Source organism: Cebus imitator, unplaced genomic scaffold, assembly GCF_001604975.1.
Source record: "Cebus imitator isolate Cc_AM_T3 unplaced genomic scaffold, Cebus_imitator-1.0 Scaffold263, whole genome shotgun sequence".
Classification (NCBI taxonomy): domain Eukaryota; kingdom Metazoa; phylum Chordata; class Mammalia; order Primates; family Cebidae; genus Cebus; species Cebus imitator.
The window spans coordinates 524929-547449 of record NW_016107578.1 but is presented as its reverse complement, the minus strand read 5'-3'; the positions used below and the strand labels follow the sequence as shown (position 1 = coordinate 547449).

At 54.1% G+C, this 22521-nt stretch overlaps 2 protein-coding genes across 4 annotated transcripts in view; both read right to left on the bottom strand.

Moving 5' to 3' along the window:
- FDX2 (ferredoxin 2) overlaps positions 1-7087 on the bottom strand; it is a 10172-nt gene extending 3085 nt beyond the window's left edge. The window contains exons 1-3 of the mRNA XM_017499987.2: positions 6736-7087; positions 6592-6643; positions 6273-6379 (exon numbers count right to left, since the gene is read on the bottom strand). Of these exons, the coding sequence (XP_017355476.1) occupies positions 6273-6379; positions 6592-6643; positions 6736-6877 (301 nt within the window). The 5' untranslated portion in view covers positions 6878-7087. The remainder of the gene's footprint in view (positions 1-6272; positions 6380-6591; positions 6644-6735) is intronic.
- A 4-nt stretch (positions 7088-7091) lies between these two features.
- The window catches only part of RAVER1 (ribonucleoprotein, PTB binding 1), a 17891-nt gene continuing 2461 nt past the window's right edge, over positions 7092-22521 (bottom strand). Inside the window, exons 2-14 of one of the 3 annotated variants that reach the window (XM_017499977.1) lie at positions 21956-22022; positions 18511-18980; positions 13722-13913; positions 13495-13624; positions 12997-13091; positions 11867-11954; positions 11383-11594; positions 11193-11286; positions 10990-11117; positions 9895-9969; positions 9077-9220; positions 8551-8634; positions 7092-8461 (exon numbers count right to left, since the gene is read on the bottom strand). In XM_017499977.1, the coding sequence (XP_017355466.1) occupies positions 8315-8461; positions 8551-8634; positions 9077-9220; positions 9895-9969; positions 10990-11117; positions 11193-11286; positions 11383-11594; positions 11867-11954; positions 12997-13091; positions 13495-13624; positions 13722-13913; positions 18511-18980; positions 21956-22022 (1926 nt within the window). In that variant the 3' untranslated portion in view covers positions 7092-8314. Of the gene's footprint in view, positions 8462-8550; positions 8635-9076; positions 9221-9894; positions 9970-10989; positions 11301-11382; positions 11595-11866; positions 11955-12996; positions 13092-13494; positions 13625-13721; positions 13914-18510; positions 18981-21955; positions 22023-22521 lie in introns of all 3 variants that reach the window. The other 2 variants (XM_017499976.1, XM_017499978.1) reach the window with 2 other exon arrangements.

Below are 22521 nucleotides of genomic sequence, written 5' to 3'. Positions count from 1 at the left end.
CCGCCTCGGCCTCCCGAAGTGCTGGGATTACAGGCTTGAGCCACCGCGCCCGGCCAGTTCTTTTTTACTCTTTCTTTTTTCCTTGGCTGGACCCTTCTTGTCTTCAGGGACTCCACTCACCTGTCCCCCGATTCCCACATCTCCCGTGTCTTGTCCCTCTCCCTTTTACTTTCTGCATTTATCAGTCAGAAGTAACCATCTTCTTCTCTGGCTTGACCTGCTCCCCATCAACCTGTCCTTCTCCGTCTGCACTCAGCCTGGCGTGTTACAGATGCGCAAGGAACATGTGTCAGGCTGGGTGCCTGTCATTCCAGCACTTTGGGAGGCTCGGACGGATGGATCGCTTGAGCCCAGGAACTTGAGATCAGCCTGGGCCGTATACTGAAAGTCCATCTCTACGAAAAATACAAAATAATTAGCATCTTGCGAATGCCAGGCGTTGTGGTATGCACCTGCAGTCCCAGCTATGTGGCAGAGCCCGGGAAGGTCGAGGCTGCAGTGAGCCATGTTTATACCACTGCACCCCAGCCCAGGCAGCACAGGGACCCTGTCTCAAAAAACAGCAACAAAAAGCAGCATTGATCAGCTGGGCGTGGTGGCTCATGACTATAATTCCAGCACTTTGGGAGGCTGAGACGGGAAGATCACACTTGAGGTCAGGAGTTCGAGGGCAGGAGCTCAAGACCAGCCTGGGCAACACAGGGAGGTCCTGTCTCTACAGAAAAATTAGCTGGTCATGGTGGTGCATGCCTGTGGTCCCAGCTACTTGGGAGGCTGAGGCAGCAGGATTGCTTGAGCCTGGGAGTTCTAGGCTGTAAGTCATGATTGCGCCGCTGCACTCCAGTCTGGGAAATAAAGGGAGACCTTAAATAAAAAAATCACGTACTCAGAAAAAAAGAAGAAAAAGAAAAAACACTTGTCCTCAGTCCACAGGAAGATGTTAAACTAAGAATTTTCCTCCCCTTTCTAGACTTGTCAGACAATGAGGGCGGATCTGGACGGCAGCCTCCTGACCTGGCATCGCCTCCCTGTTTGCTTCAACTGTCACCGCTAGGACTCTGTGACTAATCTGCCCCTTCTCTATCGCTTGGAGAGAAACTGTCTGGACCTTGAAACTCCAGTCAGTCCCTGCATGTCTCGTCAGCCCCGTTACCCACCTCGTTAGCAACCTCATCACATGAGACTGAGATAATCTAATCTAGTAATTCCAACCACTCGCTCACTTCACACTGACTTCATGCCAGCTACTAAAAACTACTAAACACCGTTCAATCTTCACAGCAACCCAGTGAGATCGGAATTAAATTATCCAATTGTATAGACGAGGAAACAGAGGCCCAAAGAAGCTAAGTCCCTTTCTCAGGGTTATGTATCTGGTAAGAGGCAAACTTTGAACACAAGCCACTTACCATTTTTTTTTTTTTTTTTTTTTTTTTAAGACAGAGTCTCACTCTGTCAGCCAGGCTGGAGTTCAGTGGTGCAATCTCGGCTCACTGCAACCTCTGCTTTCCCAGCCCAAGTGATTGTCCTGCTTCAGCCTCCCGAGCTGCAATTACAGGCGTGCACCACTATGCCCAGCTAAGTATTTTTAGTAGAGACAGATTTCACCATTTTGACCAGCCTGGTCTTGGCCTCAGGTGATCTGAGCATCCCACCTCCCAAAGTGCTGGAATTATAGGCATGAGTAATTCATGCCTGGGCAGGCCATTTACCTCCAAAACTCACATTCTGGCCAGGCACCGTGGTTCATGCCTGTAATCCCAACACTTTGGGAGGCTCAGGCAGGCAGATTACCTGAGGTCAGGAGTTGGAGTTTGAGACCTGCCTAGCCAACATGGCAAAACCCTGTCTCTATTAAAACTACAAAAAAAATTAGCCAGGTGTGGTGGCGGGCGCCTGCAATCCCAGCTACTCGGAAGGCTAAGGCAGGAGAATCACTTGAACCCAGGAGGTGGAGGTTGCAGTGAGCCAAGATTATGCCACTGCACTCCAGTCTGGGGGACAGAGCAAGACTCTGTCTCAAATCAATCAATCAATCAATCAATCAATCAATCTCACATTCCAATCTCTGTCCTAGACTGCAGGCCACTAGACTCCAGAACAGAACTTTAGGTAGGCCTTTCATAACCCCTCCCAACATATCTTCCCCTTTAATGATAAGATAAAGGTCCCTGGTATATTCACCCTAAAAGCAAACCCTGTATATTTTCTTCCAGACAACCCTTCCCAAGTTGCTCATGACATAATTATATATTTACCTGTGGGATTTTTGTCCCTATTAGGGTTTCAATATATGGCCCAGGCTGATCTCAAGTTCCTGGCTCAAGCGATCCATCTGTCTGGGCCTCCCAAAGTGCTGGGATGACAGGCACCCAGCCTGACACATGTTCCTTGCGCATCTGTAACACGCCAGGCTGAGTGCAGACGGAGAAGGGCAGGTTGATGGGGAGCAGGTCAAGCCAGAGAGGAAGACGGTTACTTCTGACTGATAAATGCAGAAACTAAAAGGGAGAGGGACAAGACACGGGAGATGTGGGAATCGGGGGACAGGTGAGTGGAGTCCCTGAAGACAAGAAGGGTCCAGCCAAGGAAAAAAGAAAGAGTAAAAAAGAACTGAAACAGGCCAGGATCAAAACCTGTAAGCCCAGCACTTTGAAAAGCTGAGGTAGGCAGATCGTGTAAAGTCAGGAGTTCAAGAGCAGCCTGGACAACATGGTGAAACCGTGTCTCTACTAAAAACACAAAACAATCAGCCAGGCAGGGTGGTGGGCGCCTGTAATCCTAGCTACTCAGGAGGCTGAGGCAGGAGAATTGCTTGAACCCGGAAGGTGAAGGTCGCGGTGAGCTGACATCACGCCACTGCACTCCAACCTGGGTGACAGAGCATGACTCCCTCTCAAAAATGTCCAAAAAAAAAAAACAGAAACAAAAAGTAGAAAGGAAGGTACTCCAGGCCAGGGATACAGTCAGTGCAAAGGCCCTGTGGTGGGGGTGAGCTTGGGGGGTTCCAATTGCATCAAGGAGTGAATTGTACAGTTCATGCAAAGCAGGAAAACAGAAAAAGCAAAACGAGGCCAGGTGCAATGGCTCATGCCTGTAATCCCAGCACTTTGGGGAGGCCAAGGCAGGCAGATCACCTGAGGTCAGGAGTTCGAGACCAGCCTGGCCAACATGGTGAAATCCCGCCTGTACTAAAAAATACAAAAATTAACTGGTCGTGGTGGTGGGAGTCTGTAATCCCAGCTACGTGGTAGGCTGAGGCAGGATAATCGCTTGAATCCGGGAGGTAGAGGTTGCAGTGAGTGGAGATCACGCCACTGCACTCCAGCCTGGGTGACAGTGAGACAGTCTCAACAACAACAACAACAACAACAACAAAACAGAACAAAAAAACTTTAAAAGGTATAACAGAAAAGGAATGAATGAGGGAGATGAAGGACTAAGTGGAGGAGTTTGGATTCGATTCTGGGTGTGAAAACCTTTTGGAAGGTTTTAGGCCAGGAGGGACGTGATCCCCAGGCACGGGTCTCTATGATCAGAGGATGTGGGGGGTGTGACCAAGGGCAGGTGGTCAGCAGAAAACCTCAGGTTCCGTCTCTTTCAACCCTAATTCCTGGCCAGGTGCAGTGGCATATACCTGTAGTCCCAGCATTTTGGGAAGCCAAGGCAGGCAGATTGCATGAGATGACAGAGGCCTTATTTGTTTTGTATATTGCTGCCTGACGCCAAGTAGGTATTCATAGAAAGGCAGCACAGATTAGTGGCTAAAATGGGCAGGTGAATCTTGTATTGTCACTCACTTGACCTTAGATCAGGTCTACTTAACCTGGGGTTTGGTTTCCTCATCTATAATATGGAATAACAGTCTCTACTATACTGAATAAAGTTGTCATGAAGATTCAATCAGTGAATATGCATTAACATGCTTAAAGAAACACATATATATATTTTTTGAGACAGTCTCGCTCTGTCATCTAGCCTGGAGTGCAGTGGTGCCATCTTGGCTCACTGCAATGTCCGCCTCTCAAGTTCAAGTGATTCTCAACTCTCAGCCTCCTGAGTAGCTGGGATTATATGCATGTGACACCACACCCAGCTAATTTTTGTGTTTTTCGTAGAGACAGTGTTTCGCCATGTTGGCCGGACTGGTCTCAAACTCCTGTCCTCAAGTGATTCACCTGCCTTGGCCTCCCAAAGTATTGGGATTACAGGCATGAGCCACTGTGCCTGGACAATAAATTTTTATTATGATTTTTCTCTCAACGAATGATCAAACACCTGTTACATCCTAACAGGCTACAGATAAGCATGAACAAGAACATGGGTCTCCGGTCTCACTAGGGGACAGATGACAAAGAAGGAAAGAAAACAGCCTGGAATTGTGGCTTGTGCCGGTAATCCCAACTACTTGGGAGGATTGCTTGAACCCAGGAGTTCAAGGCTGCAGTAAGCCTTGGTGACACAGCAAGGCTCTGACTCTCTCTCTCTTTTTTTGAAGACAGAGTCTCACTCTGTTGCCAGGCTGGAATGCAGCGGCGCAATCTTGGCTCACTGCAACCTTCACCCTCCAAGTTCAAATGATTCTCCTGCTTCCGCCTCCCGAAGGCTCTGTCTCTTAAAAAGAGAAAAAAAAAAAATTGGCTGCGTGAGGTGGCTCACACCTGTAATGCAACACGTTGGGCAGCTGAGGTGGGCAGGTCAAGAGATTGAGACCATCCTGCCCAATGTGGTGACACCTCGTCTCTCTTTTTTTTTGAGACAGAGTCTTGCTCTGTTGCCAGGCTGGAGTGCAGTAGCTCAATCTCGGCTCACTGCAACCTCTGCCTCCTGGGTTCAAGCAATTCTTCTGCCTCAGCCTGCCGAGTAGCTGGGACTACAGGTGCGTGTCACCATGCCCAGCTAATTTTTGTATTTTTAGTAGAGATGGGGTTACATCACGTTGGCCAGGATGGTCTTGATCTTTTGACCTCGTGATCCGCCTGCCTTGGCCTCCCAAAGTGTTGGGATTACAGGCGTGAGCCAGCGCGCCCAGCCAACTCCTCATCTCTACTGAAAATACAAAAATTAGCTGGGCGTAGTGGTGTGTGGTATAGTCCCAGCTACTTGGGAGGCTGAGACAGGAGAATTGCTTGAACCCAAGAGGCGTAGGTTGTAGTGAGCCGAGATGGCGCCACTGCACGCCAGCCTGGGTGACAGAGCAGGAATCCATCTCAAAAAAAAAAAAAGTGAGAGGTGCCATATATCATATCGCACTGATAAGATAGAGTGACTAGGGGGGTATGGGTACTTCAACTGGGCTGAGTGGAATGGGATTGTTAGGGACATGGCATTTACACTGAGGTCTAAAGGATGAGAAAGAGCCAGAATGTTTGCTGGGAAAGCACTTCAGACAGAAGGAACAGCAAATGCAAAGGCCCTGAGGCAGGAATGAGCTTGGCTGTTTGAACTATAAGAAAGCCAGTGTGGGCCAGGTGCGGTAGCTCACGCCTGTAATCCCAGCACTTTGGGAGTCCAAGGTGGGTGGACCACCTGTCAGGAGTTTCAGACCAGCCTGGCCAACATGGTGAAACCCCGTCTCTACTAAAAGTACAAAAATTAGTGGGGTTTGGTGGTGGGTGCCTGTAATCCCAGCTACTCGGGAGGCTGAGGCAGGAGAATCGCTTAACCTGGGAGGTGGAGGTTGCAGTGAGCTGAGGTGCTGTGAGCCATTACACTCCAGCCTGGGCAACAAGAGTGAAACTCCATCTCAAAACAACAAAAAAACAACAACAAAAAGAAAGTCAATGTAGCTAGAATACAGGGAGGCAGGAGCAAGAGAACACGAATTCTAGGGGGGTGTCCTAGTGACCGCTAATAAATGCTTAATAAATAAGAGCTGGGCTACTCACGAGGCTGAGGCAGGAGAATCGCTTGAACTCCTGGAGCCTCTGCTGTCACCCCCTTGTTGAAGATGAATTCTTGAAATCTGCCTGCCTGCCCTAGGCCAGAGCCCTGGAGCTGGCCTCCTTTCAGCCCAGTGCCAGAAACCAGCACTCCATGCAGAGGCGGAGGCTGCAGTGAGCTCAGATCGCACCATTGCACTCCAGCCTGGGCGAAAGAGCAAGACTCCATCTCAAATAAATAAATAAGATGGGCAACGGATGAGGCCGCAGTGAGAGGTTTGGATTTTAGTCCGTATTTGGTCGGAAAAGCCATGAAGAGACACACCTGATTTGTGTTTTTTTTGGACAAATGGATAAAGACCTCCTTAATTCTCCGTGCCCGGTTCCTACCTTCCAGGTCCACGCCGTGGCGCTGGGCGAGGTGGAGAACATTGTCCCCGACTCTGCCGCTCACTGGGATTCGCTGGCCTGAGCGGTCTACGAACACCACGTTCACCCTGGGGACAGATGGAGGTGCAAATGCCGAACTGGATGATGGGCTCAGGACCCGGGTAGAATCTAGAATTAGGAAGTCGGGGTTGAGGCTTGACAGACAGGGACTGAACAGGGCGAAGCAGAAGGGGGACCTCGAGATAAAGCTACAGGGCAAGATGGGGACTGGAGGAGTTTCGTGGAATGAGGAATGAGGGACTTGGCCCCCTGCACTCACACGTCCCCGGGCCGCTCGGGGCCACCCGCCTCTTCTCCCGCTGGGCGCGAGCCTGGAAAACACGGTTGGGTGAGCGGCTGCACCGAGCCCCGCCCCGCCGGCATCTGATAGGTTAATGCCGCCCGCTCTGGGCGCCCCAAGTACCTGTCGTCTGAAACTTTCTGGTTATTGCCGGCGCCACCGCATCCCCGGACCCCGAAGTGCCCCCAGGTCTATTCCACCAGGTGCCTCTGGCAGCCTGCAGAAACCTGGCTTTCACGCCGCCCCGGGCCATGGAGGCGGCCATGACATGCGTCACGTGACCCGGCGACTGAGCATGCGCCCTCGGGGACACGCGAGCGAAGGGTTCCTAATTACCAGAATATAAGCGCAGATGTTTGCTTAATGCCTGTAGTCACCACAAGGGAAGAGCAGCACGTGATCCAATGCAGGTAGTCCTGCGGGGCCATCCCAAACCTCCCACTCAAACCCAGTTTGTTCCAAGAACCAGCCAGCTTTGATTTCTTTAAAACCATTTACTTACAAACTTTAATTCAGCAAAGGTCCATGTGGGGAGATTGGGGTTGAGGGGGAAAAATCCCCGTGGAGTGGATGTGGGTCCCCAGAGTCAGGGGAGGGAAGCTGGTGGCCCAGTTGGCCTGCGGCAGGGCCCAGGGTCACCTCAGGTCGACAGGTCCTGCTAGTGGACAGGCCCAGAGCTTATCTGCATGGAGTGCTGGTTTCTGGCACTGGGCTGAAAGGAGGCCAGTTCCAGGGCTCTGGCCTGGGGCAGGCAGGCAGATTTCAAGAATTCATCTTCAACAAGGGGGTCACAGCAGAGGCTCCGGGAGATGGGTACAATGCCCGACTCCCACAGACAAACGTCAGGGGGACTGGCAGAGAAAGCCCATCTCTGCTCCAAGTCCCAGGCAGGAAGGGGTGATGGGGCTGGTTCACCAAGATGAAGGCTTTGGCCTTCTACTGTCCCCTGGGTGGAGATTCTGGGTAGAGTGGCCCGATACCTAGGCCAGGGCTGTTTGGTCCATAGTCAAGCTCCCAGAGCTCCACAACTGTGGCTCTGGCCAGCAGGGCCTGGGGCCCAGCTTTTAAGGCATCAGAAAGGGAGGGGATTTCGGCAGGGACCCCAGGGCTGGGGTACAGGCCAGATGGGCAGGCAGGGACAGGAGACAGCATGCCTGCAGCAGATGTGGGAAAAAGAGCTGTTTCGAACCGTAAAGTGTGGAATGGTGGCCTGGACAGGCCGGACCTTGAAAGAATCAGAGCTGGGGGTTGTCTTGGGTGGTCTGAAGAATAAAAATTAGAAAAGGAAACAGAAGTCAGCTGTCAAAGTTAAAAAAAGGAGACAGTCTCTGTATCCTCACAGGAGGTGAGGGAAACCTCCAAGGCACTCGAAAGGCCAAAATTACAGGAGCAATGGAGGCAGGAGGGCTCCGGAGAGACGGGCACAGCAGAGGAGATGAGGGGAGGGGAGAGCAGGCCGGGGCCCCTCTCTCTTAAGGCTGCAGGGTTTCGGCGTGGGAGCAGGCCAGAGGCACAGTGAAGCCTCCAGACTCCCCCATACCCCTTGGGCTCCTGGGGCTCCGGCTGGTTGGTCAGTAAAGTCTTTCAGAGATTTTTCTATTACCGAAAGAGAGAAGATGGTTTAAAAAAACACAAAACAAAACACCAGAAAACCCAAAAGCGATTTGGTGCAGGCCTTTGAGTTATCTCTGGCACCAGCCACTTAGAAAATCCTCTTCCGCTTCAGGTAGGAGTCTGCGTAGTGGCCACCGAGGCCCTGGGAGTGCTGACCCACGTAGCTGCCTTCTGGGCTGGGCTCGGGGGAGGGCAGCAGGTGGGCAAAGCTGCGTTTCTGGCCACCCAGTGGGGTCTGGAGACAGAGGGCAGGGCAGGGCGGGTCAGGGGCCACTGAGTGGCTGGGGCTCCCCAGCCCTGCATGTCCCCACCCCCTGCCCGTACCTTCAGCAGGTGGCTATGACCATTAGGCCCAGGGCCGAGGCCCAGGAGCCCTTCTCCGGAGCCCATCGGGGAAGAGCCGATTGCCTGGGAGAAATGGAGAGAGGAGGGACAGGTTACTCCCTGGGGGCCAGAGGAAGCAACCCTCTGCCCAAGGAAAAGCGAGGGGTTCGAGGGGTTTCAGGTTCAAATTTTGCTTCTGCTACTTTCTAGCTATGAGACCTGGGGCTGATTGCTCCATTTTATCTGAGCCTGTTTTCTCATCTGTCAAATGGGGCCAATAGCACCCACAGCCCGGGCTGTAGAGGGAGGAAGTACCAGAAAGCCTGGAAGGCTGGCAGTGCTGGGTGCTTGACGCACAGGGGTGGATGGAGGACGACAGGCTGTTTCTACTCTACCCTGAGCAAGACTGACCCCTGCCACCACCCCAGCTTTGGCCTGGGCACTGAGGGTCACAGAGCCCCGGTAGCAGGCGCCCCCGTATCTTGGCTGTCCCAGGGGGCCCTGCTCAGCCAGAGAGGCTCCTCACCTTGCTGAGGTGGCTCTGTTTGAGGCCAGCCTGCAGGCCGCTGGTGAAGTAGGAAGTGGGCGAGCCTGAATAGAAGTGAGACAGGGGCCCCCCGCCACTCCCACCACTGCTCCGTTCGCTGAAGCCACTGGGCGGGGGGGACATCTGCAGAAGAAGGGTTGGTGGGGTGAAGCAGACAACTGTAGGACCCAGCCTTTTGCACAAGATCCTCCCAAATGATTCTGGGCTCTGCAAAGACTAGCTTTGGCTAATAGGAGTGAAGAGAGCTGGCACGTGGGTGCCTGCCTTCTCTTCCTCCTCCAGGAACCTGGGGATCAACACTGCACGAATGGGCACAGAGACACCGTGCAGCCTATGGATGCCAAATATGTGAGGCCACGTAGCTCACTGAGGCCCAAGAGAGTGGAGGGGACCACCCACTGTCCTGCAGAGTAGCAAGAAGTAATGCAATGCTTGGCATGGCTGGTGGCTCATGCCTGTGATCCTAGGAGGTCCAGACCAGCCTGGGCAACATAGGGAGACTTCATCTCCACAAGAAGTACAAAAATTATTCATCACGGTGGTGAGTCTCTATGGCCCCAGCTACTCAGGAGGCTGAGGTGAGAGGATCGCTTGAGAGGAGTTTGAGGCTACAGTCAGCTATGATGGAGCCACTGCACTCCAGTCTGGGCAACACAGTGAGATCCTGTCTCAAAATAACCCACAAAGAACATACAAAATACAAGGTCTGCTATTCTAGGCTACTAAGTCATGGCACAGCTGGCTTGTCATGCAGTAAAAGCTGATTGCTACATAAGCCATACCAGGATGGCCTTTACCTTGTGTCGACTGGGTCCATGAGGCCCAAGGGCTGGTTCCCGTGGGTGGGAGAAGAGCCGCCGAGGTCCCATGTCCTGAATGAAAGTGGGAGAAGCACATTGGGTTGGGGTATGTCCCAGCCTCACCCTGGCTGAACTCCATGCAGATCTGTCAGGGAGATACCACTCTGGGACTAGGAGGGGGCAAATTTGGGGCTGGATACAGCTCGGCTCCAGCCAGGGATGGCTGCTGTACAGGGGTGTACCCCCCATGGGCCTAGGTGTTTGGAGTTTTCCAGGCAAGCTGGGAATTCGAGCTGCGTGGATTCTTGTGGTTTTCTTGTGTTGGCATTAATTTTGGTTATTTGTTTGAAACTCAGCAGGAACCAAACATAACCCAGGTGACATGTGGGTGGCCAGTTTGCAATTCCTTCTGTGAAGGAGGTTGGCATCATAGAAGGACCAAATCCCCAGGGGTACAGACAGGAATCAAAGGTGGGAGAGAGGGAAAGAAAGGGCAAGCCCTATATCTGGAGAGAGACAGTATGGTCTCTCAGGAGAGAAAGGTTGACAGAGACACAGGATACAGATAGACTGAGATGAAAGATCCTCCAGGTCTTGGGAATGGACAGACAGGCAGATGGACAGGAAGCAAGGGCTGATGTGCAGAAACAGGAAACTAAGAGCATAAGGCCAGGCATAGTGGCTCTTGCCTGTAATCCCAGCACTTTGGGAGGCTGAGGCAGGCAGCTCACTTGAGGTCAGTAGTTTGAGACCAGCCTGGACAACACAGTGAGATTCCATCTCTACCAAAAATTTAAAAATTAGCTGGGCATGGTGGCACATGCCTGTGGTCCCAGCTCCTTGGGAGGTTGAGGTGCAAGGACTCCTTGAGCCCAGGAGGTTGAGACTGCAGAGGCTGCAGTGAGCTATGATCGCACCACTCCCCTTCAGCCCAAGCAACAGAGGGAGACCCTGTCTCTAAAAAGAAAAAAGACCATATCCGGCACGTTCCCTGCTGCCTCTCTAGCATGCGGCCTAGCCCAGTCATAGAGAAATATCAATTTGGAAAATGATTTGGCCTCAGGGGACAGAGAACCACAGCCAGGCACTCACCGAGGGGTAGTCGAAGCCGTAGCTGTCAGAGAGCCCTGGTTCGGGGGGCAGGCGGGTGCTGCTGAGGGGGCTGAGCAGGCGGGACTTGAACTGGAAGGCTTTGCTGCTGCTGCTGCCACCTCCAGGGGCTGGGGGGTTAGGTGGAGGGCCCTCAGCTGGGTGGCGGCTTCTCCCGGCGCCTCCCCAGCCCCGGACCTCCTTACCCGCCAGGTTGCTGGCCGGGAGCAGGCTGTGTAGGTTCAGGTAGGGATTCAGGGGAATCCGGTAGTCCTTGGGGGGCTCCCCCAGCAGTGAGACCTGCAGCGGGAGGGCTGGATTCGAGAAGGCCCCCAGGAGAGGGGACCCTGTGGAACAGAAGGCTTGTGTGGTGCCGCGCGCGGGGCAGGGCCTTACCCCAGGGGGCGTCGGCAGAGACCCACTGTCTTTCTGGAGGCCTCTGAGGCCAGAGCCTCGGAGCCCCACAGGGGCAGGGGGAGGAGTGAGCCGGGCCGCTGGGGGACCCAGGCCCAGGGACTCCCGGTCACCCCCAGCAGGGCCAAGCACGGATGGCAGCAGGGGTGGTGGCTTCCCTCGCCGGGGTGGCAGCTCCGGGGGCAGACCCCCTCCTAGGGAGGGAAGGAGGATTTCAGGGGCCCAGGCACACAGGACCCCACTCCCTAGGGCTCTCCAGCTCCCACCTGGACCAGGGCCCAGTGCTCAAGGGACAAATCCATGCTGGCCACTGAACAGAGCTCATGCCTGGGCCTGGGGTAGGGGACAACCAACTGATGGGACCAGGGCACTGGGACCCACAGAGGTTGGGTCACTCGCCCAAGGCCACATAGCAGGGAAGGAAGGGGAAGGGCATAGGGGACACTGTGGGCGGGGTCTGCATTACCTGCAGGCAGCTCCCCAAGGAGGGGGTTGGCCGGCTGGGCCCCAGGTTGGAGGGCGCCCAGGGGTGAGTCTCCCAGGATGCCGGGCTTCTAGGGACAGAATACAGACAGCTGCAGATGGGGGTGGGGTGGCTCAGGGAAGCAGACAGGTGTGGCCCAGAGTCTTGGCAGACACACCCGGACTCCAGGGCACAACCAGTCCTGGGCAGACAGGCATGGGGTTCCCCACTGCTCACCACCCTCCACCCCCATCACTCATCCCATCAGCCATGGTGACTGAGGGTCTCCTGAGCATCCGCCCCAGTACACTGGCTGATGATCACAGCACAGTATCAACTGCAGCCATATGGAGTGGGACAGCCACACAGGATTTCAGCCACTTTTAGTCACAGAAGACCAGACCCACAAGCTCATATACTGTCAGTTACCACCAGACACAGACATACCGATGCTACTGACTTATAGAATCCAGACACCAGACAAGGCGGAGCATGAGTGTATGTTTGTGAATCTGTGTGTCTGTGTGTGTAGATCGGTGTCTTTGTTTCTATGTGTCTGTGAATCTGTCTCATGTCTCTGTGTCTTCGTCTACATGTCTTTGTCTCACATCTTTGTGTGTCTATGTCTCTGTGTATGTATAGCATCTTTATGACTCTGTGTATACCTGTGTTTATGTGTGACTTGTGTGTGTGTGTGTGTGTGTGTGTGTGTGTGTGTTTGCATGCGTGCGCACTGAGGGGGTGGACCTGGAGTTTCTTCTCCAGGTGGCTCTTCCACAAGGGAGTTTCCGAGCAGTCTATTTACAACCTGGTGCCCTAAAGCGGTGCTCCCGACCCACACCCAGTTACAGGCTGTAAATGGGCATGTCCAGGTCCCCTGACCCCACCCCAGGCACCAAGGCCAGGGGCCCTCTCCAGAATGGAGGGAAAGAAGGCAAACCCTGTCATGAGTGATTGCCGGAGGGTTTGGAGATGTGGGTGGGAAAGGCAGGGGCTGAGGGGAGTCAGCCTCATCCTGGTTCTGGGCCCCCAGGCCACAGCCAGAGGTCCCCCCAAACTCCACTGATGACGCCAGCTGTGTTGCAGATTGTGAGGGGCTGTGGAGCAATGGGTGAGGGGGACACGTGTGTTACCTTCTGGCTCTGGGTCTGCAGGGCGAGTTGCAACAGTGCTGTGGACAGGGCTGGTCCACTGAGCAGCGGCATGGCTGGGGGGGCACCCAGGAGGCCTAGAGGGAGACACAGGGGCATGGGCAGGGGTGCCCATGTCCTCCCTCCTGCCTTATGACACACAGCCCTGATGAACCCACTGATGGGGCAGGAAACTGACGCTCTGAGGCATGGGTGGGGTGGGCAGTGGACTTGCCCAAAGGGCCTAGAACGGGTAGTGGCTACTCCAGTAAAGGGTGGCCCCCTCTTGCCAGCACCCACCTCACTGCAGGCCGCTGTGTGGCCCTGGTCCTGGCCTCCAGCTGTGGACAGCAGCAGCTCCCCCCACGACTCCATTCTCCCCCTCAGCCCTACTCCTGGGGCTCCAGTCACTGGGGCCGAGACAAGCAGTTTTGGGGAGTGCCGGGGACAGGGCTGAAGCCTGTGTTCAGCACACTGGGCCCCTGCCCAGCCCTGACTTACCCTGCTTCCCCCCCGTGCTGCTGTGGAGCAGAGGGTTGAGCAGCAGCTGGAGGGAGGCGGACGGGCCCAGGTTGTTGAGCAGCTGCAGGATGTTGGGCTCGGGGAGGAGCCCCTTCCCCCGATTGAGGGCCTGCGGGAAGGGGCAGAACCAGCTCAGCGTGCCGCTGGGGCCCTCACATTCCCACAGGGTGTCCATCCCCACTGCCACCCCACCCACACACGCTTACCGTGGCCTGGGCAGCGATGAGCGCGGCCAGCATGCTGCGGCCGGGGGGCCCCGGGGCGCAGAAGGAGACTCGAAGGTGGCTGCCCCCCAGGGCCAGGCCGTCCGCCCCCTGCTGCGCCTCCTCTGCCATCTCAGCTGTTTCATACTCCAGCACCGCGAAGCCCTTCAGCTGCCCATCCTGGCCGCATGCCAGCTGCAGGGGGAAGGCAGACGGTCATGAGCACCTAGGAAGCAGTGACTGTACCATCCCAGGAAGTGACAACTGTAATGAGATGTGGGGGGGTGAACTCCACACCAGGCTCTGTCCTGTCCCTCGTTCCTGCATCAGCTCATCTGATCTTCCCAACAACCCTGGGAGGCTGCATCATACCCATTTCTCAGAGAAGGCGAATGAGGCACAGAGAGGTCAGCGCACCCAAGGCCACGCAGCTGGACGGAGGGCAGGGCCGGGAGCTGCCTCACCACCAAAGACGAGGCCACAGAGGGACTTGGGACTTCAGGGTACACCAAGGTGCAAAGTGCGGGAAGAGGCACGTGGCTTCGGGGTGCCGCCCGACAACCAGCCTCAGGCCAAGGGCACTGTAGCTGGGGCTGGGAGGGGAGAAGCCCAGCCTGTAGCTGAAGCAGGTGGCTTCCAGGCTTGGGTTCCAGGCTGTCTGTAATCCCTGCACTTTGGGAGGCCAAAGTGGGCAGGTCATTTGAGGTCAGAGTTCAAGACCAGCCTGACCAAGGTGGCAAAACCCCATCTCTACTAAAAATAAAAAGTTAGCCGGGTGTGGTGGGGCATGCCTGTAATCCCAGCTTCTTGGGAGGCCAAGGCAGGAGAATCACTTAAACTCAGGAGGCGGCGGTTGCAGCAAGCCGAGATCATACCGCTGCACTCCAGCCTGGGCGACAGAATGAGACTCCATGTCAAAAAAAAAAAAAGAAAAAAGGCAGGCACTGTCAGCACTCCTACTTTGTAGGAGAGAAAACTGGGGCTCAGAGACGGATAGACCCTTGTCCAGGCCACAGTTTAGAGCTGGGATCAGACAAGGCCAAACTGACAGCCTTCATGGGACCGGCCACATCAGGGTGGTGGTGATGGCTGTCCCAAGAAACAGTACTACAGCTGGATGAGGTGGTGCCGGGCTACAGATCCAGCTGGGGCGGAAGTATTGCTTAAGCCCAGGAATTCAGGGTTATAGTGAGCTATGATTGAGCCACTACACTCCAAGGACAGAGTAAGACCCTGTTGCTTAAAAAAAAAAAAAAAAAAAAGGCCAGGCGCAGTGACTCATGCCTCTAATCCCAGCATTTTGGGAGGCCAAGGCGGGTGAATTAGGAGGTCAGGCGATTGAGACCATCCTGACCAGTACAGTGAAACCCCGTCTCTACTAAAAATACAAAAAATTAGCTGGGTGTGGTGGCATGTGCCTGTAGTCCCAGCTACTCCAGAGGCTGAGGCAGGGTAATCACTTGAATCCGGGAGGCAGAGGTTGCAGAGCCAAGATCGAGCCACTGCACTCCAGTGTGGGCGACAGAGTAAGACTCTGTCTCCAAAAAAAAAAAAAAAGAAATAATCAGCAAGGGGTAGAGAAGGAAGGGCTCTCTTTTTTTTTTTCTCTTCTAGGACATCCATGAGGTGAAAGGGCTCTCGTTCCAGACAGTAGCCAAGAAGGTAGCAATACTATGGGAAACAGTTGGGCCTGGGCCCCCACACATGCCAACTGCCAGGGCAGGGAAGGTATAGGTAGCACCCCTTTACCTCTGCCCATGCTCTGTGCCAAGGTCTAGGCATGGATCTCCCATAATCATACCCATTTTTTTTTTTTTGAGACAAAGTTTAGCACTGTCACCCAAGCTGGAGTGCAGTGATGCAAAGGACTCGCTGTCACCAACAGCTCCTGGGTTCAAGTGATTCTTGTGCCTCAGCCTCTTCGTAGCTGGGATTACAGGCATACACCACCATACCTGGCTGCTTTTTTTTTTTTTTTTGTATTTTTAGTAGAGATGAGGTTCATGTTAGCCAGGCTGGTCTCGAACTTTTTGACCACGACACCCTGCTGTTTTTCTTGTTGTTAATTTATTTTTTTTTTTGGACAGGGTTTCACCATGTTGGTCAGGCTGGCCTCAAACTCCTGATCTCAGGTGATTTACCCGCCTTGGCCTCCCAAAGTGCTGGGATTATAGGTGTGAGCCACCACTCCTGGCCTTTTTTTCTTTTCTTGAGACGGAGTCTCACTCTGTCTCCCAAGCTAGAGTGCAGTAGCGCAGTCTTGGATCACTGCAACCTCTGCCTCTCAGGTTCAAGCTATTCTCCTGCCTCAGCCTCCAGAGTACTTGGGGTTACAGGCCTGCATCACCACATGCAGCTAATTTTTTTATATTTTTAGTAGAAACAGGGCATCACCATGTTGGCCAGGCTGACCTTAAACCCCTGATCTCAAGTGGTCCACCCACCTCGGCCTCCCAAAGTGCTGGGATTACAGGCGTGAGCCACCACACCCAGCCTGTTATGTTTTTTAAATATAGCGATGGGGTCCCACTATCTCACCCAGGCTAGTCTTGAACTCCTGGTCTCAAGCGATCCTCCTGCCTCAGCCTCCCAACAGATACCTAGTTTAAATGGGGCACCAATACCCCACTTACATGAGAGGGACCCACTCAAAGCCACAGAGGTGACGGTCTGAGCCTAGGACTCTCTCTCTTTTTCTTTGAGATGGAGGTCTAGCTCTGTTGCCTAGGCTGTAGTGCCATGGTGCTGTGGTGCGATCATGACTCACTGCAGCCTCGGACTTCCAGTATCAAGCGATCCTCCCACCTCAGCCTCCTGAGTAGCTGGGGCCACAGGCGTGCCATCACACCTGTCTAATTTTTGTACAGACAGGATTTCACCATATTGCCCAGGCTGGTCTCGAACTCTTGAGCTCAAGGGATCCGTCGACCTCAGCCTCCCAAAGTGTTGGTGTTACAGGCATTGAGTCATTCTTCCCAGCCAGGACTATCCCTTCTAAGCCTCTGCACTGGCCTTCTCTTGGCTGGCCCAGGCTCTGGAGCTACGCTGCAGCATTCTGATCCCAGCTCTGCCAGACCCTGGCTATTAAACCCTGGGCAAGTTACTTGACCCCTCTGTGCCTTAGTATCCTCATCTAAAAATGAGAAATGAGCTACCTGCCTCTCAGGGTTGACATAGGATGAAGCAACCGAAAGTTACATACTCAGAATCCACAGTGAGTGCTGGAGGAATGACCCCTTCGGGATCTCTGGGGATCAAGACCTTTTGGAGGCTCTTAGAGAGTATGTCTGGCCTATTCTTGCCCCACTGCGCCTATCTCAGGGCGAGGCACACACACAGAAGTGTCTGGCATGTGTGGCCTGAATGAACGAGGGACTGTTTTGCCAACCCATTGTGTAAGTACTAAGTCCCTGCTTACGGAGAAGGGCAACTGCAGATCAGAGAGCCAGTGACTGGCCGGAGCTAGAGGGCAGGGCTGGGATCTGGTGAAGCTTCAGTCTCTGACCTCAAGGCTCAAATAGACTGTGGGCTCCTCTGCAACCTCCTCAATGCCTGGCCTGGGTCAGGGACCCCATGGGAGGTCTGATGAGGTTAGTAGTGAATGAGGAGGTAAGTGTTGAGCAAGCCTTGAGATCCACAGTTACAAGGGTGACCTCCTCTGCATCTGACAGAGGGACAGTAAGGCCGGAGGTTGCACAGGGATTCAAATCCCTTGGCTGGACACAGTGGCTCACGCCTGTAATCCCAGCACTTTGCGAGGCCAAGACAGGCAGATCGCCTGCGGTCAGGAGTTTAAGACCAGCCTGGTCAACAAGGCAAAACCCTGTCTCTACGAAAAATTCAAAAATTAGCTGGGCATGGTGGCTGGCACCTGTAATCCCAGCTACTCAGGAGGCTGGGGCAGAAGAATCACTTGAACCAGGGAAGTGGAGGTTGCAGTAAGCCGAGATTGGGCCACTGCATGCCATCTTGGGTGACAGATAAAGACTCTGTCTCAAAAAACAAAACAAGTGGCCAGGCACAGGGCTCATGCCTGTAATCCCAACACTTTGGGAGGCCAAGGCGGGTGGATCACAAGGTCAAGAGTTCAAGTCCAGACTGACCAACATGGTGAAACCCCATCTCTACTAAAAATACAAAAATTAGCCAGGTATGGTGGCACGTGCCTGTAATCCCAGCTACTCAGGAGGTCAAGGCAGGAGAATTGCTTGAAGCCGGGAGGTGGAGGTTGCAGTGAGCCAAGACTGCACTCCAGTCTGGGCGACAGAGCAAGACTCTGTCTCAAAAACAAACAAAAAAACAAGTCCCAGAACTCTCACTCCCTGCACCACGTGGCCTCTCTAGCAAGAACCTCATTCAAAGCTGTATGACGTCACCGGTGCCTTACTGCAAAAGGATCTAGGAGATTAGAAAAGGCAGATGGGGCTGGGTGCGGTGGCTTATGCCTATAATCCCAGCACTTTGGAAGGCTGAGGCAGGTGGATCACCTGAGGTCAGGAGTTCAGGACTAGCCTGACCAACATGGCAAAATCCCATCTCTGCTAAAAATATAAAAATCAGCCAGGTGTGGTGGCGGGCACTTGTAATCCCAGCTACTTGGGAGACTGAGGCAGGAGAATCACTTTAACCCGGGAGGCAGAGGTTGCAGTGAGATGAGATTGCATCACTGCACTTCAGCCTGGGCAACAAAGTGAGATTCTATCTCAAAAAAAAAGAAAAAAAGAAAAAGCAGATGACTCCTTCCAGTGCTCCGGCCTGGTGCCTGCTCCCCAGTGCTCTCCACAGGGCTCACCTGGCAGAAGGTGGGGGTGTGGACAGCCGACAGTGCCCGGCGCAGAGCGTCCACATCATTGAAGCCAGGTGGCAGGCGGTCCACACAGAGGCAGCGGGAGTGGAGAAGGGCAGGCGTCAGCTGCCCGGCATCCGTCCAATGCACATAGAGGGTGCGCGGGCCCAGCGGCTTGCCCAGCAGGTCCGACTTGGCACGGGCGGCTGAGTCCTTCTTCATGTACTCAGCAAAGCCGTAGCCCTTGGAGTGGCCGGTGCGCTCGCTGTAGACCAGGAAACAGCGCTCCAGGCTGCCGAAGGGCCGCACCAGCTCCTCGAACTGCTGCTGTGTGAAGCTGGGGGGCAGGTTGGCCACGCACAGCAGGGCATCCGTGGGCTGCAGCTGCACCGACAGTTCGTGCTCCCGCAGGCGTCTCTGGTGAAAAGCGCGGATGGCGGCCTCGGCCTGCTCCCCATTCAGCAGGGTCACAAAGGCTGTGGTGGGAAGAGAGCAGCTCCAGGTCAGTGGAGCCCCAAAGGCCTGCCCCTCCACCCGCCACCCTCCAAACCAGGTGGGACCTGCAAATGCTGGGCATCTCGGGTGCCTGTGATCTGAACAGGTGCCAGCCTTGGTGACTAACACAGGCAAGTGTGCCTGCCACTGACTCTGGACTCCACGAAGCCCTCTCCCTCTCCCAGCCCTGCATCCACCTGCACCCACAGCAGCACCCACCTGCTGGGGCCTGGCTCTGTCCTAAGAATGCCATGGATCACTTGGGTGATATCAAGGGCGGTGGTTAAGCCCATGCTCACTGGAGCCTGGAGTTAAGCCCCAAGCCCCAGGTGGCTTTGGGGGTATCAGTTTCCTCATCTGTCAAATGGATATAACTTAATCATCACAACCAACATTTGACAGCAAGGAAATGGACCCAGAGCAGACAGCAAGGAAACGGACCCAGAGCAGCACCCCGTGCCTGAGTAGGGGAGCCTGGACTTGAACCCAGGTAGCCAGGCTCCAGGCTCCAGAGCCCCGCTCTACAAACTGCCTACCCCTGCCACCTTTCCAGGCCACCAGTGCCCTTCAACCCTGAGGCCACATGCTGCCCTGGATTTGCGACCCACCCAGCAGCTGCAGGAAGCTTTGTTCAAAATGATAACCCGATCACTCCGCACCTATCTGGTGGCTTCTAGCTGCAGGGTGCAGGGCAGCCTGCATGGGCTCACTGACCTCCCCTCATCTCACCACTGCTCCCCGGACCACACCAGGCAAGCTCCAGAGAGGCCTTTGTAGCTGCTGTTCCCTGAGCGTGGAACACTGAGCCCCACCTCCTTACCTGTTAACCTGTACCCATCCACAGATCAGACCTCAAATGTCACTTCTCCCGTGAAGCCTACCCGGACTGCTCCTGTGTCAGATCCCAGCTTTGTGCCCCCACAGTGCCCTGTAATTTTTGGTCCCCAAGGACCATTTCACCTTCATATTTGCAGTTGTTTGAATAACATCCTCCTCCCAAGAACAGACTGTCTGTGTGGTTCAGAGCTATGTCCCCTGCACCTGGCACATAGTAAGTGCTCAATAAATACATGTTAAAAGACTATGCGAACAAAAGTGTCACTCAACATCTGGATCCCTGGTGCCAGAGCATACTAGGTGCTCAGCAAACATTTGACTTGTTGACCCTGCCACTGTTTAACAAGTGCCTACTACTATGCACTGGAATCCCAGTGTTTTTTTTTGAGACAGAGTCTCATCACTCCGTCTCCAGGCTGGAATGCAGTGACGCAATCTCATCTCAGCTCACTGCAACCTCCACCTCCCGGGATCACGTAATTTTGCTGCCTCAGCCTTCCGAGCAGCTGGGACTACAGGCGTGCGCCACCACGCCCAGCTAATTTTTTTTTGTATTTTTAGTAGAGTTGGGGTTTCACCATGTTGGCCAGAATGGTCTCAATCTCTTGACCTTGTGATCCACCTGCTATGGCCTCCCAAAGTGCTGGGATTACAGGCATGAGCCACTGTGCCCAGCCTTTTAGGCATTTTAATGTATTCGGTTCCATGGCCAACTGAGGCAGGTCATAACATGTTAGGAGACACATTACGGTCATGCTTAATTTGTTGGTGAGAAAACTGAGCCCAAGGAAGGGTAAATCACTTGCCCACAGCCACAGACCAGGATTCAAACTCAAGGTCTTTTTGCCTTGAGGGCCCAAGATTTTAATCACTACCCCAGCCTGCCAGGTTGGTCTCTGAGGGAGTAGGTCTCTGAGGGACACCTGTCTTTCACTCCTTCCCACACATGTTACAGGCTACAAGCAAAGGCCCTGGGAGGTCTAACACCTGGCACAATGCATGGCGGACACAGATACCCACTGAGGGCCTCCCACTTGGGGGAACCATGGCTGACAAGACCTGTCCCCATTCTCATGCAGCTGACCACTCCGTAGAGGAGGCAGGTGGGCGGGCCAGCAACAAGAGCCCAGCCTGCTCAGTGCTATAATGGGGAGCTGTCCAACCCCACGTGGGTGGGGCCTGGATAGAAGAGAGGACAGCAAAGAACAGTGGCAGAGCGAACAGTCCAGAACCTCATGGCACCCGAGAAGATGATGGCAAGGCACATCCTCCAAGGCAGTGTGAGGAGGAGCCTCAGATTTTGAGAAGAAAAGAATGATTAAGGTTAGGAGTAGGTTTGATCAGACTGGCAGCAAGATTGGAGCTTGCTACCTGGGAGAGAACAAGTAGCAACACGGAATCATGGTGGTCAGGGGAAGGCAGCCATTTAGGCAGAGATGGAGGGGCACGGCCCAGGTGGAAGCCAAAGGAATACAGCGTTTAAAAAGACCACACAGGGCCGAGCATGCTGGCTCATCCCTGTAATCCCAGCACTTTCGGAGGCCAAGGCGGGCGGATTACTTGAGGTCAGGAGTTCGAAGCCGGCCTGGCCAACATGGTGAAACCCCATCTCTACTAAAAATACAAAAATTAGCTGGGTATGGTCGTACACGCCTGTAATCCCAGCTATTCAGGAGGCTGAGGCAAGAGAATGGCTTGAACCCAGGAGGTGGAGGATGCAGTGAGCCGAGATCGTGCCACTGCACTCTGGCCTGAGCAACAGTGAGACTCTGTCTCAAAAAAAAGACTATACAGGTGGGGTAACTGGGTGACTGGCCGGGTGAGCCAAGAGGGGCAGGAAGAGAATGAGCCCAAGGCCAAGCATTGTTAATTATTCATTCAATGCCAAGCGAGTGGAGCAGGAAAAGAATCAGCCCAATGTTCTCCAGGAGAACATGAAGGCTGTCCCAAGACAGGCACCCAGGACGACAGGCAGATGGGGCAACCAGCCATGCTAGACTTGGGGGCAATACTGGGCCTGCAGCAATGTCGACAGTTCAGGGCAGCAGACACGGGGCCAGGGTCCTCCCATCTTCAGGGACAGTCACCCCTGCCCTGGCCCACCCATGGCCCCACAAACCTGTCCCTTTATATTTGTCCACAAAACAGTACTTGAGCTCATAGGCACGGAGCAGGTCATGCACTTCCTGTGGAAACAGAAGAAAAAAGACAGAGTTACTAGAGATGGAAAAGGGCAACCCAGTGCTGCCTTCATAGCTGCCACCAGCTCTGAAGGCAGGTCAATTACCATCCCCCATTTTACCAATGAGGAAATTGAGGCTGAATGCAATAATTTGGCCAAGGTAATTCTGCCCATACCTGGCAGAGCTGGGATTCAGAACCTGGCTACAGACTGTGCTATTACCCAGTACAACACGCTGTTAGAGGGAATTCCTTTAGCTTATGCCTGTAATCTCAGCACTTTGGGAGGCCAAGGCAGGTAGATCACCTGAGGTCAGGGGTTCGAGACCACCCTGGCCAACATGGTGAAACCCGGTCTCTACTAAAAATACAAAAATTAGGCCAGGCGAGGTCACTCATGCCTATAATTCCAGCACTTTGGGAGGCCGGGGGGGGCGTGGATCAAGAAGACAGGAGTTCAAGACCAGCCTGGCCAACACGGTGAAACCCTATCTCTAATAAAAA